We start from the raw sequence: 14,970 nt of genomic DNA, 5'->3' as shown, positions 1-14,970 counted from the left end.
AAAGTGTATTTTTAGCAATGACAAAATAGATCCATACGTTGAGAGGAAGGCCATTTACCAACTCCATGATGCTATCTCTTACTAAGAGGCACCATGGTGAGATTACTCACACTGAACCGCCTTAGGCCTCTGCAGGAAACGAAAATCTACCATAAAATTGATAGAGCGATGGAAATGAAAAATCCTGAATGGTCTAAGACGTGGTTACACACCGGTCTGACAGCAATACTTTCACTGGTTCATCATCTAATGGTGGGAAGAGAAAGGCCATACAGAGAGAGAGAGAGAGAGAGAGAGAGAGAGAGAGAGAGAGAGAGAGAGAGAGAGGAGAGAGAGAGAGAGAGAGAGAGAGAATAATACTAGGCAAAATCGTTTTTCTTGATATTTTTTCGTAATTTAGATTTATATCTAAAAAATGTTTAACTAAATATTGCCATCATAAAAGAAGATTAAAAACGCTTTGTGTGAAAACTGTTTCACGATCGCTACAAATATGATATTTATTCACACCTCTTCATATTAGTACATGATCTATAAAATTACTATATAACTGAAGAATACACACTCTTGAGAATAGAGCATATTCTTAGTACATAATCATATACACACATGCACACACACACGCACATATATATATATATATATATATATATATATATATATATATATATATATATATATATATATATATATATATATTAATATATAATATCATATATATATATAACTTAGAAGGGAAAAGTGTAGGAATTAATATTAATGAGGTATACCTTAACAACTTGCGTTTAGTGAATCATAGGAGGAACTACAAAAGATGAAAGAAGATTTGAATAGAAAAAGCATAAATGTAGTACTGAAAATGAATGAGTAAAACTAAGATAATGTTCACTGAAAATGAAGAGACGACAAATAAGAGTTATGGACGAACCTCTAGAGATTTCTAATGAATGCATATACCTAGGGCAGACAGTAAATGTTTCCCCAGGATATGAGGGTAAAAATTAAAATAAGGATAATCAGGGGATGGAGAGCATTTGGTAGACAAACTGAGATTATGAAAGTAGAATGTCAATGCCACTTTCTCTAAAATGAAAAGTATTTAACCAGATGATCCTTTTTATGCATCATAAACGTGGAGTCATACTAAAACCTTAGAACATAAGCTAGTTACAACTCAAATATCTATGAAAAGAATGATTATGGAAATAAAACTAAGAGATAGAAAAAGAGCAAAATGGATACTCTTTCTGATATTTTTAGCTCCATGATGTTTTCAGTAATTCCTTCTATTTGCTTCCATGCATGTATTGTCATGTAGCATTCTCCTCTCCTTTCTAGACTGTATAGTTTTAAAAACTGCAGTCTTTCCCAGTAGTCAAGGTCCTTAACTTCTTCTATTCTAGCAGTATAGGACCTCTGTACACTCTCTATTTGTGCAATATCCTTTTGGTAGTGTGGGTACCATATCACATTGCAGTACTCGAGTGTACTACGTACATAAGTTTTGTAAAGCATAATCATGTGTTCAGCTTTTCTTGTTTTAAAGTGTCTGAATAACATTCCCATTTTTGCTTTACATTTAGCCAACAGTGTTGCTATTTGGTCGTTGCATAACATACTCCTATTTAACATTACACCAAGGTCTTTAATTGCTTCCTTGTTTGTGATTGTCTCATTATTAGGTCCCTTGTATGCATATACCATTCCTTCTCTGTTTCCATAATTTATTGATTCGAGTTTATCGGAGTTAAATACCATCCTATTTATCAAACCAATTCATATATTTGGTTTAGATATCTTTGTAGTGAGTTCCTATCTTCATTACAAATAATTTCTCTACTTATTCTTGTGTCATCGGCGAAACTTCTCACTACAGAGTATTTAACATCACAGTCTATGTCTGAGATCATAATAACAAATAGCAGTGCAACTAATACTGTACCTTGTAGCACGCCAGATATTACCTGAGCTTCATCTGATTTCTCGTCATTTGCAACCACTATCTGTTTTCTGTTTTGCAGGAATTCTTTTACCCATTTTCCTATCTTTCCCACAATATTATGCTTTCTCATTTTTTCTCTAATATATTATGGTCTACCTTTTCAAAGGCTTTTGCAAAATCTAGATAGATCACATCTGTATATTTTTCATTCATCATATTTTTGTATATGTTTTCATAGTGTGCTATCAGTTGGGTTTGTGTTCTTTTTCCGGGCACAAAACTGTGTTGACCTATACTAAACAAATTATTTTTAACCAAATGATTCATTATTTTCTTTTTTATTACCCTCTCATACACTTTCATAATATGTGATGTCAGACTCACAGGTCTATAATTGCTTGCCTCTAGTCTTGATCCACTTTTGAAAATAGGGGTTATATAAGCTAATTTATGTTTAACATATATCTCGCTCATATCTACACTTTGTCTTAGCAGTATTGCAAGCGGCTTCGTGATAGTGTGTGCAGTTTTTTTTAACAAAATCGCTGGAACTCCATCTGGTCCGGCTGCCAATCCATTTTTAATTTCGCTTATAGCCTTGTCAATATATGCTTTTTTGGGCTCAGGCCATGTCGTCCTGATGGAAGTTCCTAAAAGGTAGCTTCCTAGGGTATATTTGACTACTGTGATATTCCCAGAGAATTTTACCTTATGGTATCCAGAATTCTAACTCCTGGAGCGAATATCCCAAATTAAATCTAACAGGGATATCGCATAATATCAGAGGACGTATTCATGACACGTCACATAGCTATCTTCACCCCGAACAGTATTAACGCTTCAGGGGGTTACAGTGACAAGAATCTGAAACGGGAATGAAAAGAGAGCCGTTCCCAAGGAATCTCTCCTATTCCATTTCCAGTGTGTATCTGACAAAGGTGGCAGCGCCATCTCCATTCCTTTTCGTGTAGCTCTACTACTCAGTGTTTTCCCTTGTGTTCTCTCCTATTTTTGGATTTTATTCAACGTCAAGATGCTTTCTCCGGCCACTTCTGCCTCTGGAAAGTTGAGAATTATCTTTACTTTGTATAAATGTAAGCTCTTGTCATTTTGAATTAATTCAAAAGTGATTTTAACATAAACAAGAGCTCTTGCCTACCGGAGGCATCCTGGATGCTGTTGCTCGCTATATATGGGTTATTTAGTTAGCCAGAGCGACGTTCCCGGTTTTTACGCTTTAATAAATCTAGCTATTTAGCTCCTCTAGGAATTCTTATATAATGCCGTTAGTTTTCAGTTCGGTGATTTAGGTAACCGATCTTGCCCTTCGCAAGGCTTAGTAGCCTGGACGTCTGGCCCTAGTACTTTCATGCATGATATAAGTTTTCCGAGTGTTATGTTATTGAAGCTATATGCAAATATTTTATACATGTAAGATATTGTTGAATTTTCCTCTCCAAGATTGTATACGAGAGAGTTTCGGTGATTTAGGTAATCGATTCTCACCGCACCTAGGCTAGTAGCCTATGGGGCTTTAGTATACTCTCGCACACATCCCCGGTTGTTCTTTTCTTCTCCGGAGAATAAGTTCAATCCCTTTCTCCCTCTGAGTAAGCCTTAGGCTTAGTCTTAGTGGTTCTATCTGAATAATGTTCAGGTATAACTATACTAGGATAGGTCTGCCCTGACCCGCTAACCAGAGTATCTGGTTTTCGAGGTTGGGACAGAACATCAGAGTTTTAGTCTGTGGTCTGCGTCTTCCTAGCATAGAGATGAGTTTCCTTTGCTAGGTTAGGTGCAGACACAGGAGGCTTTGCTTCCCTAGCCCACATCTGAAGGATTCTGCACGAGATGATTCCTTCTTCTAGTGGTCTAGCAGACTGTCCTGTGTGGTTATTCTTGGGCCGGAGAATGTGTTTTCTCCGTTGCCTGGCAAAATAACTACACCTAACTTGGTTCTGGTATGGAGGAGGATAGCAAGTATTGCCATCCTTCCTCTCTATAGACAAACTCTAGGTTAGGATGAGCTTCCCTAACTCCTGGGTGTGTCTCATACTAGAACGAAGTTTACAGGGCCCTTATCCCATTTCCCCCTCTCTTTCTTAGTGATGGCCTAGCCATCACATCTCTTAGCCAGTCCTACTTCTATACCTAGTATAGGTTAGGATGGGGGACCGGCTCAGCTCTCTGCCGGCTGGCAATAACATGCAGGCCAGCAAAGACCCCTTTTTTCTTCTGCAGAGTGAACCCCAGACCTCCCTTGGTCTCTCTGCTGGTAGAGCCCGGCAGGCTATGGAAGCCTGAATGCTACATTCTCCCCTTCCATATGTTCACTCGTTCTGGATGAAGGTCATATGGCAATGCCGCCTTGTACTCCTAGCCCGGCTGCCGGCTTAAACGGCTGGCAGCCGGGTAGGTGGAGGTTCTCTGGTTCGTAGTCACTGCCGGCCGTCATGGGTATCACTACCTTTGCCTGCCGGCAGTAGAAGCACATCCCGAGATCTGCTCGCCACTACGTTTAGGGGCCGGCAGTCGGGTGCTAGTGTTTTCAGTTGCCGACCCGCAGTGATTGCCGGCCGGCACAATGAACCAGTGAACTGCCGCCTATTAGTTATAGGTAGCATACCTTTGAACTATACAGGGGTAAATGCTGGCAGGCACGTGCCAGCACATGCCGGTACGTGCTGGCGTGTGCTGGCCGGCACGACAGCATGCGATGTACAGTAGTTACTATATTTGTGGTGTAGTACACACTGCATTAATAAGGCTACAGTACAGAGTTTGTTGTAACACTAAAGTTCTTCCAACATACCTAATGTTATCTTGTACACCTTTTGTTGAGACCGTACAATATATAGAAAGTGAGTTCTTTCTGTATTAATTCTATCCAGCATATTAAAACTTTATTTCAAGGTGTGAGCCACACCTTAACTTTCCGCCTAGGAAAATATATACGGTATTCTAGAATAAGAATTAACCTTAGTTTTAATATCTTGGGAGGTTACAGCAATTGGCTGGGCAAGAAATACAAGTATGTGTCTTTCCTTCTTTCTTTCTTAGCTTTACTATATAAGCTACATGTATTAACAATAAGTGAAAAGCCTTCACTTGATACTCATGGATTTTCTTCTCTTTACAGGAGGACCATCCGAAGTGCGGGAGTATGTTCTGCAATGTCCGCAGTAAGAACTTCTGTGGACATGAGTTATGCAGGAGGCACACAGCATGCACAGCCTCCGAAGGTGATCTCCGATATTAGAACCCTCAGGTATGTATCATATATTCTAACCTGATTACCGAGGCGTTTGACACCCCTAAGTGGAGTCAAGGGATGCTGTTAGAGAAAAGTTGCGAACCTGGGTGAGGAGTTTTCAGAGGCCCCTACCTTTCAAACGAGAAGATGAGGGCCTACCTTTTCCCTAAGGCATCGACTGATGCAGTCATCCCTCAGCCTCATGAGGAGATACCAACCGTCCAGAATCCGATAGATTCTGAAATCTCGGCCGCCCTTCAAGACATCCAATTGGACGATAGGATGTCAGAGGTGTCAGATTATACAGAGAAGGACCATCTGGGAGAAGGTCAGGAGGAGGAGCTAACCCAGGCTCCAGAAATAGAAGAGGAAGAATCGAGGAGGTGTCGGTTACATCGGTTCCGTCCCCAGAACCTGTTCCCTCTACATCGTCTGCTATCCCAGATGATCTGGGAAGGACTCTTTCTTCTATTATTGAAATGATTCAACAAATACAAAAGAAGAATTATGAAAAGGAAGCTGGGATGAAACTGGAGATACGCAGACTCACAGCATCACGTGAGCTCCAAAAGCAACTCAACGTGAAGGATCTTCCTTTGTGCTCGGATACCAACCCTTGGAGGTATGCCGAACACATGTCAATGACAACCGGGAAGATTGTTATATCGAAGAAGTTGGGCTCAATTCCCCTGGAAGACGTGGAATTTTGGCCCAACAAAGACTCTTACCCGGACTGCTACGTCCGTCTTATGAAGGAGCCAGACTCAAAGGAGGAAACGGAGCCGAAGGAGGTCATAGTCCTTGACCATAGTAATGCATAGGCATTACTAGCAAGCTCGATGAAAGAGAGGGGCTTCACGAACTCAAAGGTGCCAGCTTTGAGTAAGAAGCTTCCCTCCTTTGTGGCCTCTCCAACCAGAGCCCTTCCCTTCATAGAAAAGGGATATAAGGCAGCCTTGAAGGCGGCGAAGGCAAGGAAACCATGCCCCTCTATGGAGGAATGCAAGCCGTTATCCCTGACCTTGCCATTGGACCAAAAGGACTGGAAGGACGTTCACCTTACCTTCTCAATAGGGAAGTTGGAAGCTGATATTGCCGAACGTCAGTTTGGTGAGGGACTTCCAAAGCTGTTGGAGTTTCTCTTGCCAAGAGGGCTAGAGACGAAAGAAAGACTTGCGGCATCGATGTCGTTGCAAACGATTTAAAAAAAAAAAAAAAAAACTATGTCAAGTGACCCCAAGAAACAGGACACGTTCATGGTAGCGGCCAAAACCCATCTGGCCACAGTTACGAAGGATCTCTCTAGCTTTATTAAAGCTAGGAGAGCCTGTAGAGAGTTCGTGTTTGCCTCGGCTGCGGTGAGGCACGAACCGAGGAGACTGATTTCTTCTTACATATGGGGTAAAGACCTCTTTCCCAACGAAGTAGTTAAAGAGGTAGTAAACAAAGCAGCCACGGAGAATAGGAACCTTCTCCAAAAGTGGGGCTTAAACCTTAAAAGAAGTCTTCTCTGGATTCCCCAACCCAAGAAGAAGACAAAAAGGCCTAGGCTATCCTCTCGGCTGGCTAAGCCCTACCGACGGCAACAACAGCAACTTCCTGTGACCGTGGTGCCTCAGATAGTGGCACAACCTCCAACCACGTACCAGTTGGTACCTCAACATGTGGCGACACAATCGCCAGTTTTTAACCCAGCCTTTGAAAGGCAGACTTCTTCCTTTCAATCAAAAGCTAGAGAAACAGCCAGAGGTTCTTCTAGACGCCCTTCAAGGGAAGGGGATTCAGGGGAGGACGCGGTTAAGGAGGCAAGGCCTCAGGTCCACAATGGCAGAAGCGAGATGCTTCCAGTAGGAGGGAACTGCATCTATTTAGGGATCGTTGGACCTTCGATCCCTGGGCCCACAGCCTAATAAAGAATGGACTAGGTTGGTGCTGGAACAGTCCTCCACCTCCATTTCCTCAGTTCTTCCAACAATCTACCCCCATTCTGGAAGAATATGTCCGAAAACTCTTAGTGAAAAGAGTAATTCGAAAAGTAAAGTCCATCAAGTTCCAAGGCAGGCTGTTTTGTGTTCCAAAGAAGGACTCAGAAACTCAAGAGTCATTTCGGACTTGTCACCACTCAACAAGTTCATAGTGAACTACAAGTTCAGGATGCTCACACTTCAACCCAAAAGGACTCTACTGCCCAAAAAGGGCATATACAGTCTCCATAGACTTGTCAGACGCTTATTGGCACGTTCCAATTAATCGTCACATCTCCTCCTACCTAGGGTTCGAGTTACAAAGAAGACTTTACACCTTCAGAACCGTACCATTCGGGCTAAACATAGCCCCAATTATTCTCATGGAGCTTGCGAACGCAGCCGTCCATCAATTACGCCTAAAGAGAGTCCGAGTATTGGCCTACTTGGACGACTGGCTGGTGTGGGCAGCATCCAGGACAGAATGCATGCAAGCCTCTAAGATAGTGATCCAGTTCCTGAAACATCTGGGATTCAAGATCAACATCAAAAAGTCTCGACTATCTCCAGCTAAAAAAATTTCAATGGTTGGGAATCCATTGGAATTTGGAGTCACATCAACTTTCCATTCCTGGGAAGAAGAGGAAAGAAATAGCAGGATCTGTCAAGAGATTATTGATATCCAATCGGATATCAAGACGCGAACAGGAGAGAGTGCTGGGCTCTCTACAGTTTGCTTCCATAACAGATTCAGTGCTAAGAGCACAGCTAAAGGATGCAACAGGAGTCTGGAGATAATACGCATCAAACGCGCGAAGAGATCTGATGAGACCACTACCGACTCGACCGCAAACGCTTCTCAAGCCGTGGTTCAAAGCCAAGCAGATGAAGATATCAATACCTCTTCAACCTCCTCCCCGTCAGTTAATATCCATACATACGCTTGAAAGGAAGACTGGGGACGCCACTCTCACCAGAAGAGAGTCCAGGGAGCTTGGTCCAATCTTTCAAGTCATTCCACATCAACTTTCCAGAAGCCATGGCAGTACATCTGACACTAATGAAAGTTCTCCTCGCCACTCGAACCATGTAATATTGGTTCTAGACAGTGAAGTGAGAGTGAGATGCTTGAATCGACAAGGGTCAGGATCACCTCGGATCAACCAAGTTATGTTGGCCATACTCCGTTTGGCGGAAAGAAAGAAATGGCACCTGTCAGCAGTTCACATTCAATCAGTCCGCAACGTGACAGCGGACGCTCTATCCAGGTTTACACCGATAGAGTAAGAATGGTCCCTAGACGCAGGATCGTTCTCCCTCAGCTTGAGCCAAGTCCCGGAACTGAAGATAGACCTCTTTGCGACGAAAGACAACAAGTAGAATGTGTCCCCATACGAGGATACGCTAGCGGAAGCACTGGACACTATGTCCCTAGACTGCAGCAGATGGTCCAGGATTTATCTGTTCCCTCTGCACAACCTCCTTTGAAGATCCTCAATATGAGATCCTTCAAAAGGAAGGCGGCAATAGTGGCCCACAAGTGGTCAATCGGTGTTTAGTTCCCTCTGGCATTGGAACTACGACTGAAGTTTGTACCGCTACTGGATCCAATCCTGACTCAGCGAGTAGATGTCGTTTGTCAAGGCGAAGAAACCAAAAAGAATTCTTGATTGACTTCCGTTTATTTTCTTTATTCACCTTCATGAGTAAGGTTTAGCAGCCAACACATTATCAACGTGCAAGTCTGCCTTGACAAGACTGATACTATATACCTTTCAGGTCGACCTTTCTAAGGACAATTTTTAATTAAAATTCCGAAGGTCGGTGCTAAGGTAAGACCTTCAGCGCCTCTAAGACCCATTTCATGGGCACAAGATAAGGTTCCTCATTTGCATTAATTTTGAATAATGAGGACTGCGCTTTGAAGGCTTTAACTCAAAAAGTTATGTTTTTGTTTTCACTCGCTTTGGGGGCTAGCGTTAATGTAATAGTGGCTCTCTTGAGAGGGGAAGGCCACGTCCAGTTCTTGAAAGGAGAACTGAATCTGCTTCCAGACCCAGCGTTTCTTGCCAGGAACAAGCTACCCACCAACAGGTGGGGTCCCTAGAGAATCTGCCCTCTGAAGGAAGATGCATCTCTATGTCCAGTGGAGTGCCTAAAGGTCTATCTTCATAGAACTTCAGACTTTAAGGGAGGACAGCTGTTCAAAGGAGAAACTTCGGGTTCAAATTTTATCTCTGAAACAACTAAGGGTGAAACTCACCTATGTTATTTGCAAAGCGGATCCAGACAGTACACCTGCAAGTCATGATCCGAGCAAAGTTGCCTCTTCCATAAAATTTCTTTAATTATATGGACTTTGAACATCTTCGCTTGTACACCGGCTGGTAGTCTTCCAAGATGTTCTTTATGCACTATGCGAAGCAAGTTGAGCAACTCAATAGGTCTGTGGTAACAGCAGGTAGAATTCTTAAACCTTCTGTTCAAATCTCCTAGGAACAGTGTACTTAATTTGGGACGATTAATTAAGAGGGTGAGTGTGTAGTCACAGTCTGTTACTACACACTGAGCGATAGGCCACTAACGTGTCCTTACGAACTGTTCCATGGACTTTGGTGAACTATATCATAATACGGACACTTGTGCCAAGCGTTTCTTACGCTAGTGTAAATAAACAGTAATACAGACTATATCATTATTATCAAGGATTCGATTGAAGTGGCAAATCTGTTTCCTGGTAAACGAAACAATATTTTCTGTTGACTGTTTTCTTTATGCTTTAATATCGTTCACATTTTATAAATTTTATAAATGTTGACCTGATATGTATGTTTATCAAATTTTTAATAAACTTGTTCATAGTGAACCCTGCGTGTTATTCGCCCACACTCATTTTATTAGAAATGTACTGAGCATTATAATCAAAATATGGATAATTTTAACATGGAATGTCTTTTAAGATTGTTCCTTTCTTCAAGCAAAAATCCACTCGCTTTAACCCTTCCTTAGGAAGGGTTAACGTTGTACCCTAAGGGGTTGGTGGTAGAGATGCAAAATGTGTTCCTATAGGGATACAACTGTTATCCAATAGTTTAATAAGAGTAGATACCTTTGGGATATGTCTGGAATTCATACTGACATTGGTCAGTCTTATACAAACTTTGCTTTCTGATGTATAGGGGGAGACCACTATACAAGTTTGTCATTTGGTCATCCATAGTTATTATGTACTCCTCGAGACTTTTTCCAGAGTCTAGTACGACTCTTCCCTGTAGGGGGCTGGAAGCACTAACATAGTTCATGCTTAGATGAAATGATGTATGACGGTAAAATCATAGGTCTCTAGGTCTAGACGGACCAGGAACTACTTTCTTGAGGGTACGGCACCGGTTGAGAATTCACAGATACTGTAATGCTCTGGTAAACTTCCATCAGGACGACATGGCCTGAGCCCCAAAAACGGATTTTGAGCGAAGTGAAAAATCTATTTTTGGGTGAGGTAGCCATGTCGTCCTGATGGACCCGCCCTTCCTTTTATTGTAAAAGGGCTTATTGACCCCTCCCTATAATACAGTATCTGTAGCACCTCGTATATCGCTACAAGGAATGGAGATGGCGCTGCCACCTTCGTCAGATACACACTGGAAACGGAATAGGAGAGATTCCTTGGGAACGGCTCTCTTTTCATCCCCGTTTTAGATTCTTGTCACTGTAACCCCTCGAAGCGTTAATACTGTTTGGGGTGAAGATAGCTATGTGACGTGTCAAGAATACGTCCTCTGATATTATGCGATATCCCTGTTAGATTTAATTAGGGATATTCGCTCCAGGAGTTAGAATTCTGGATACCTTAAGGTAAAATTCTCTGGGAATATCACTGTAGTCAAATATACCCTAGGAAGCTACCTTTTAGGAACTTCCATCAGGACGACATGGCTACATGGCTACCTCACCCAAAAATAGATTTTTCGTTTCGCTCATAATCCGTTCACTAATATCTATATCCGTTAGATATTCAACCTTTTCTTTTCTCATTTCTGTTTCATTATTCTCATTCGCAATTCTTGGCGTAAATTCACTCTTATATTTTTCTGCCAATATGTTGCATATTTCCTTTTTTTCATTCGTTAACCGTCCTTCAATTCTTATAGGGCCTATTTCTAATATCCCTCTATTCAACTCTCTTGCATAGGAGTAAAGTACTTTGGGTTTTTTTTTTTTATATTTTGAAGTGTCCTTTCTTCTAAGTCGCTTTTTTTCCTTTTCTTTCGATTGTATAATCTTTTGTTCTGCATATTCTATCTTACTTTTTATTTCCATCATTTTCCACACATTATTTTCTTTTGCAAGATTTTACTTCCACTTTCTAATTTTCTTAAATAAGATCCTTCTGTCTCTTGGTGTGCATGTCTTTTTTTTTTTTTTTTTTTTTTTGGTACATATTTTTCAACAATTTTCTCCAGTATTTTGTACAGTATGTCCGTATTTACCTGTAAATTATCACTTACGAATACATTTTTCCATTCTTTGTTCAGTTCTTCATTTATTTCTTACCATTTTATATTCTTACTATAAAAATTATATTTTCCATATCCTTCCCAACGTTTTGTGCTTTGATTATTTCTGCGATCACTTGCTTTGGAATGGACTATTAATTCTATGACATAGTGGTCTGAAATTTCCGTATTATACACTATTATTTCTTTAACATAATTCACCTCATTCACAAATACTAGATCTAGGACATTTTCCTTTCTTGTTGGAACGTGGTTTATTTGTTGCATATTATGGTCTAATAACATGTCTTGAAGCTTTTCAAATTGCCTCTTATCTTCTGAGCTACTATTACTCTCTTTTTTATATGTATATATACAACCACTTTCTTCTATCCGTTCTTTCCAATCCACAAAAGGAAAGTTAAAAACTCCGGATAGGAGATGGATTGATGAACTAAGAAAGTTTGCGAGTGTGGACTGGGATAAAGAGACCATAAACAGACGCAGGTGGAAGGACATATCTGGTTACCTGGTTCTGCGATGGACTACTAACAGTGATTGTACCCATCAATCATCAAGCTTTCGATCATGGCTAGTGATTATCAATTTTCCATTGTGGCCAGCCAATCTCAGCCAGTTAATCCTGGCCAGCCAGCCAGGGCCAGCTAATCACGGCCAGCCAATCGTGGCTAGCCGATTGTGGCCAGCCAATCCAGGCCAGCTGATTGCAGCCACCATTCATCCAGTTTCTGATTGTGACTAGCGATTATCAGGTTTCGGAGCAGTGGTCAGCGATCGTCAGGTTTTCAAACATGGCTAGCAATCATCAGGTTTCTGCTCACAGCTAGTAATTATTAGGTTCCCAATTGCAGGTGGTGTTTTTCAGATTTCCCTACTAATCATAAGGTTTCCAATCACCACAAGCAATCGTAAAATTTCTCAATCTCGGTGCATGGCCAATCCCATTGGAAACGTAGATTGTGGGGATCAAGAACAAACTCAAGGCAATTTTTTTTGCAGGATGGGAATAAAATCGGAGAGTTCTCTTAGAGATGAAATACACAGGGCAAGGCACAAAAAAACCTCATCGCTTGTGATGGTAAGATCTAGCAGTCTGTACAAGCGATGATTATGGTCCTGGGTTTTTCTTCCATCGTGATGTGTAATAGAAGAGCTGGGACCCAAAAGTCTCTGAAGAATAATGCGAAATATCCAATTGTGTAGTGCTCAGCAAGTGTGTGTAAACACTGAACTTTATACTAAAAGTATTCTTGGGAAAGAAACGCATATTTGGTAAACAAGCTCTAACCTTGCATATGAGGCAAGAATGTACTATGATTGTGTTCTTGGGAAGATTTGTTTCCGGTCCTTGTCATCTTTCTTTGCAATTGAGTAGGAAGATTGGTCATAGGTGTTCTCATCACAACATTGAACTCGTTGCGTGTGCTGGTGGTTCGAAAACAATCGTGAGAGCCAGGCTCTGTATCCTGACCAAGAGTGCTTGTGATTAATCTCCCTATGATATTTTGCATTGGAAGCTGGGGCGTGACCCCTAGTGCATTTCATATCTCAATTTCCTCCTAAGGAAGGGTTCACATAGAGCTCTGTTATTCCAACAATACCTTGTAGAGAAACCAAACTAAGACTCCGAAGAGTAAGACTGATTGGTTATCCTGTACTTCAGTGACTTCTTCAGCAGGCATCACATCCGAAGATTCAGTTGTCGTTTTTGGAAATCTGCAGCAGGCATCAAATCTGAAGTTTTGGTTGTCATCTCTGGAAACCTGTTACCAGAAAATTTTTGGTCAATACTACTTTTCTTTCCCTTCCAAAAGAGAGAGAGAGACATCACGCACGAAGATTTGGGAAACATAGGACGGAACCCTTCTTTCCCTACCAGCTGTGTATGCTTAGGCTGTACGAGAGTTGCAAGAACTGATGTTTTTCTCCCTATGGAACAACACTTGGAACTCACTCCTACTGTGAGGAGAGAAACAGTAGAAGTTACGTATTCTTCACTCCTATGATCACACTTCCTGGACTTCATGACAATGTTTTCTATTAGTTCTGTTTTGGAAGAGAAGACGAGGCCAGGAAGAAAGGAGAACTTAATATTAGTCTTCTCTAGAGTCAGGTAGGCTCCTAATAACATTCTCACAGCACTAAGAACACAACAGCCAGGTGATGTGGCCTTAGTGCCCTCTGGGATCAGCAGACATTGAAGGGAAGAGAAAGGGTGGACATTTCATTTCAAAGCTTTGACGCACACAGACACACACGTGCATATAGATGTGTATGTAAATATATATATATATATATATATATATATATATATATATATATATATACATATATATATATATATATATATATATATATATATATATATATATATATATGGTTTGATCCCAAGTATGAGGTAGAAATCTATTTCTATTTGAACACGATATTGTGTTGATTTTCATCCATGTATGTTTATATATATATATATATATATATATATATATATATATATATATATAATATATATATATACATATATATATACATATATATATATACATATATATATATATATATATATATATATATATATATATATATATATATATATATATGTATATATACGTATATATATACGTTTATATAAATACATACATACATACATACACACACACACACACACATATATATATATATATATATATATATATATATATATATATATATATATATATATATATATATATATATATGCGCGTGTGTGTCTGTGTGTCAAAGCTTTGGAATAAACACTTTGAAAACTATTTACTCGTATGGTCACTACCTCCAATTCTAACAATAAACTAATTCCTAACGAATAATAATAATAATAAAAAAACATGAGATTGACTTTAAAAAACTGAGCTATCATCGACATTAAATATAATTTTTCCTAACCCAGGGGAATGAACTAATCAATATATTCTTGAATAACAAAATTCTACTCAGTAATTTTATTAAAAGTGTTGGTTTCCATTTAGCTAATGATGACTACCAATAATGCTCGTTTGTTTATGACTTAGAATAATCGTCCGGTTATCTCTATACTCATCCTTCCTTTACGCTTGTTCTTTAAGGAAAATATTATAAGAAAAATTCACAACTATCGTAATTTTCACTTATTTTTCCATTACAAGTAATGTTAAGGTCTCAAATACAACTCATGATAAATTGATCACCCCGATATCATCGAGTTTCCGATTGTCAAGGTCGCCAATGGCAAAATTTTAATACTTTTTTTTTTTTTTTTTTGGTATGGAGTTATATGCATAT

General features: G+C 40.0%; 1 protein-coding gene across 1 annotated transcript in view; it reads right to left on the bottom strand.

Annotated features, from left to right (window-relative positions):
- Positions 1 to 13,807, bottom strand: part of LOC137643225 (DE-cadherin-like) — a 144,761-nt gene extending 130,954 nt beyond the window's left edge. The window contains exons 1-2 of the mRNA XM_068376071.1: positions 13,631 to 13,807; positions 13,278 to 13,439 (exon numbers count right to left, since the gene is read on the bottom strand). Coding sequence (XP_068232172.1) covers positions 13,278 to 13,439; positions 13,631 to 13,807 — 339 coding nt within the window. The remainder of the gene's footprint in view (positions 1 to 13,277; positions 13,440 to 13,630) is intronic.
- Positions 13,808 to 14,970: the final 1,163 nt, after the last annotated feature.

The sequence above is a fragment of the Palaemon carinicauda genome, chromosome 6, assembly GCF_036898095.1.
Source record: "Palaemon carinicauda isolate YSFRI2023 chromosome 6, ASM3689809v2, whole genome shotgun sequence".
Lineage (NCBI taxonomy): Eukaryota > Metazoa > Arthropoda > Malacostraca > Decapoda > Palaemonidae > Palaemon > Palaemon carinicauda.
Note: the sequence above shows the minus strand (reverse complement) of the source record. Positions and strands in the feature narration are given on the sequence as shown.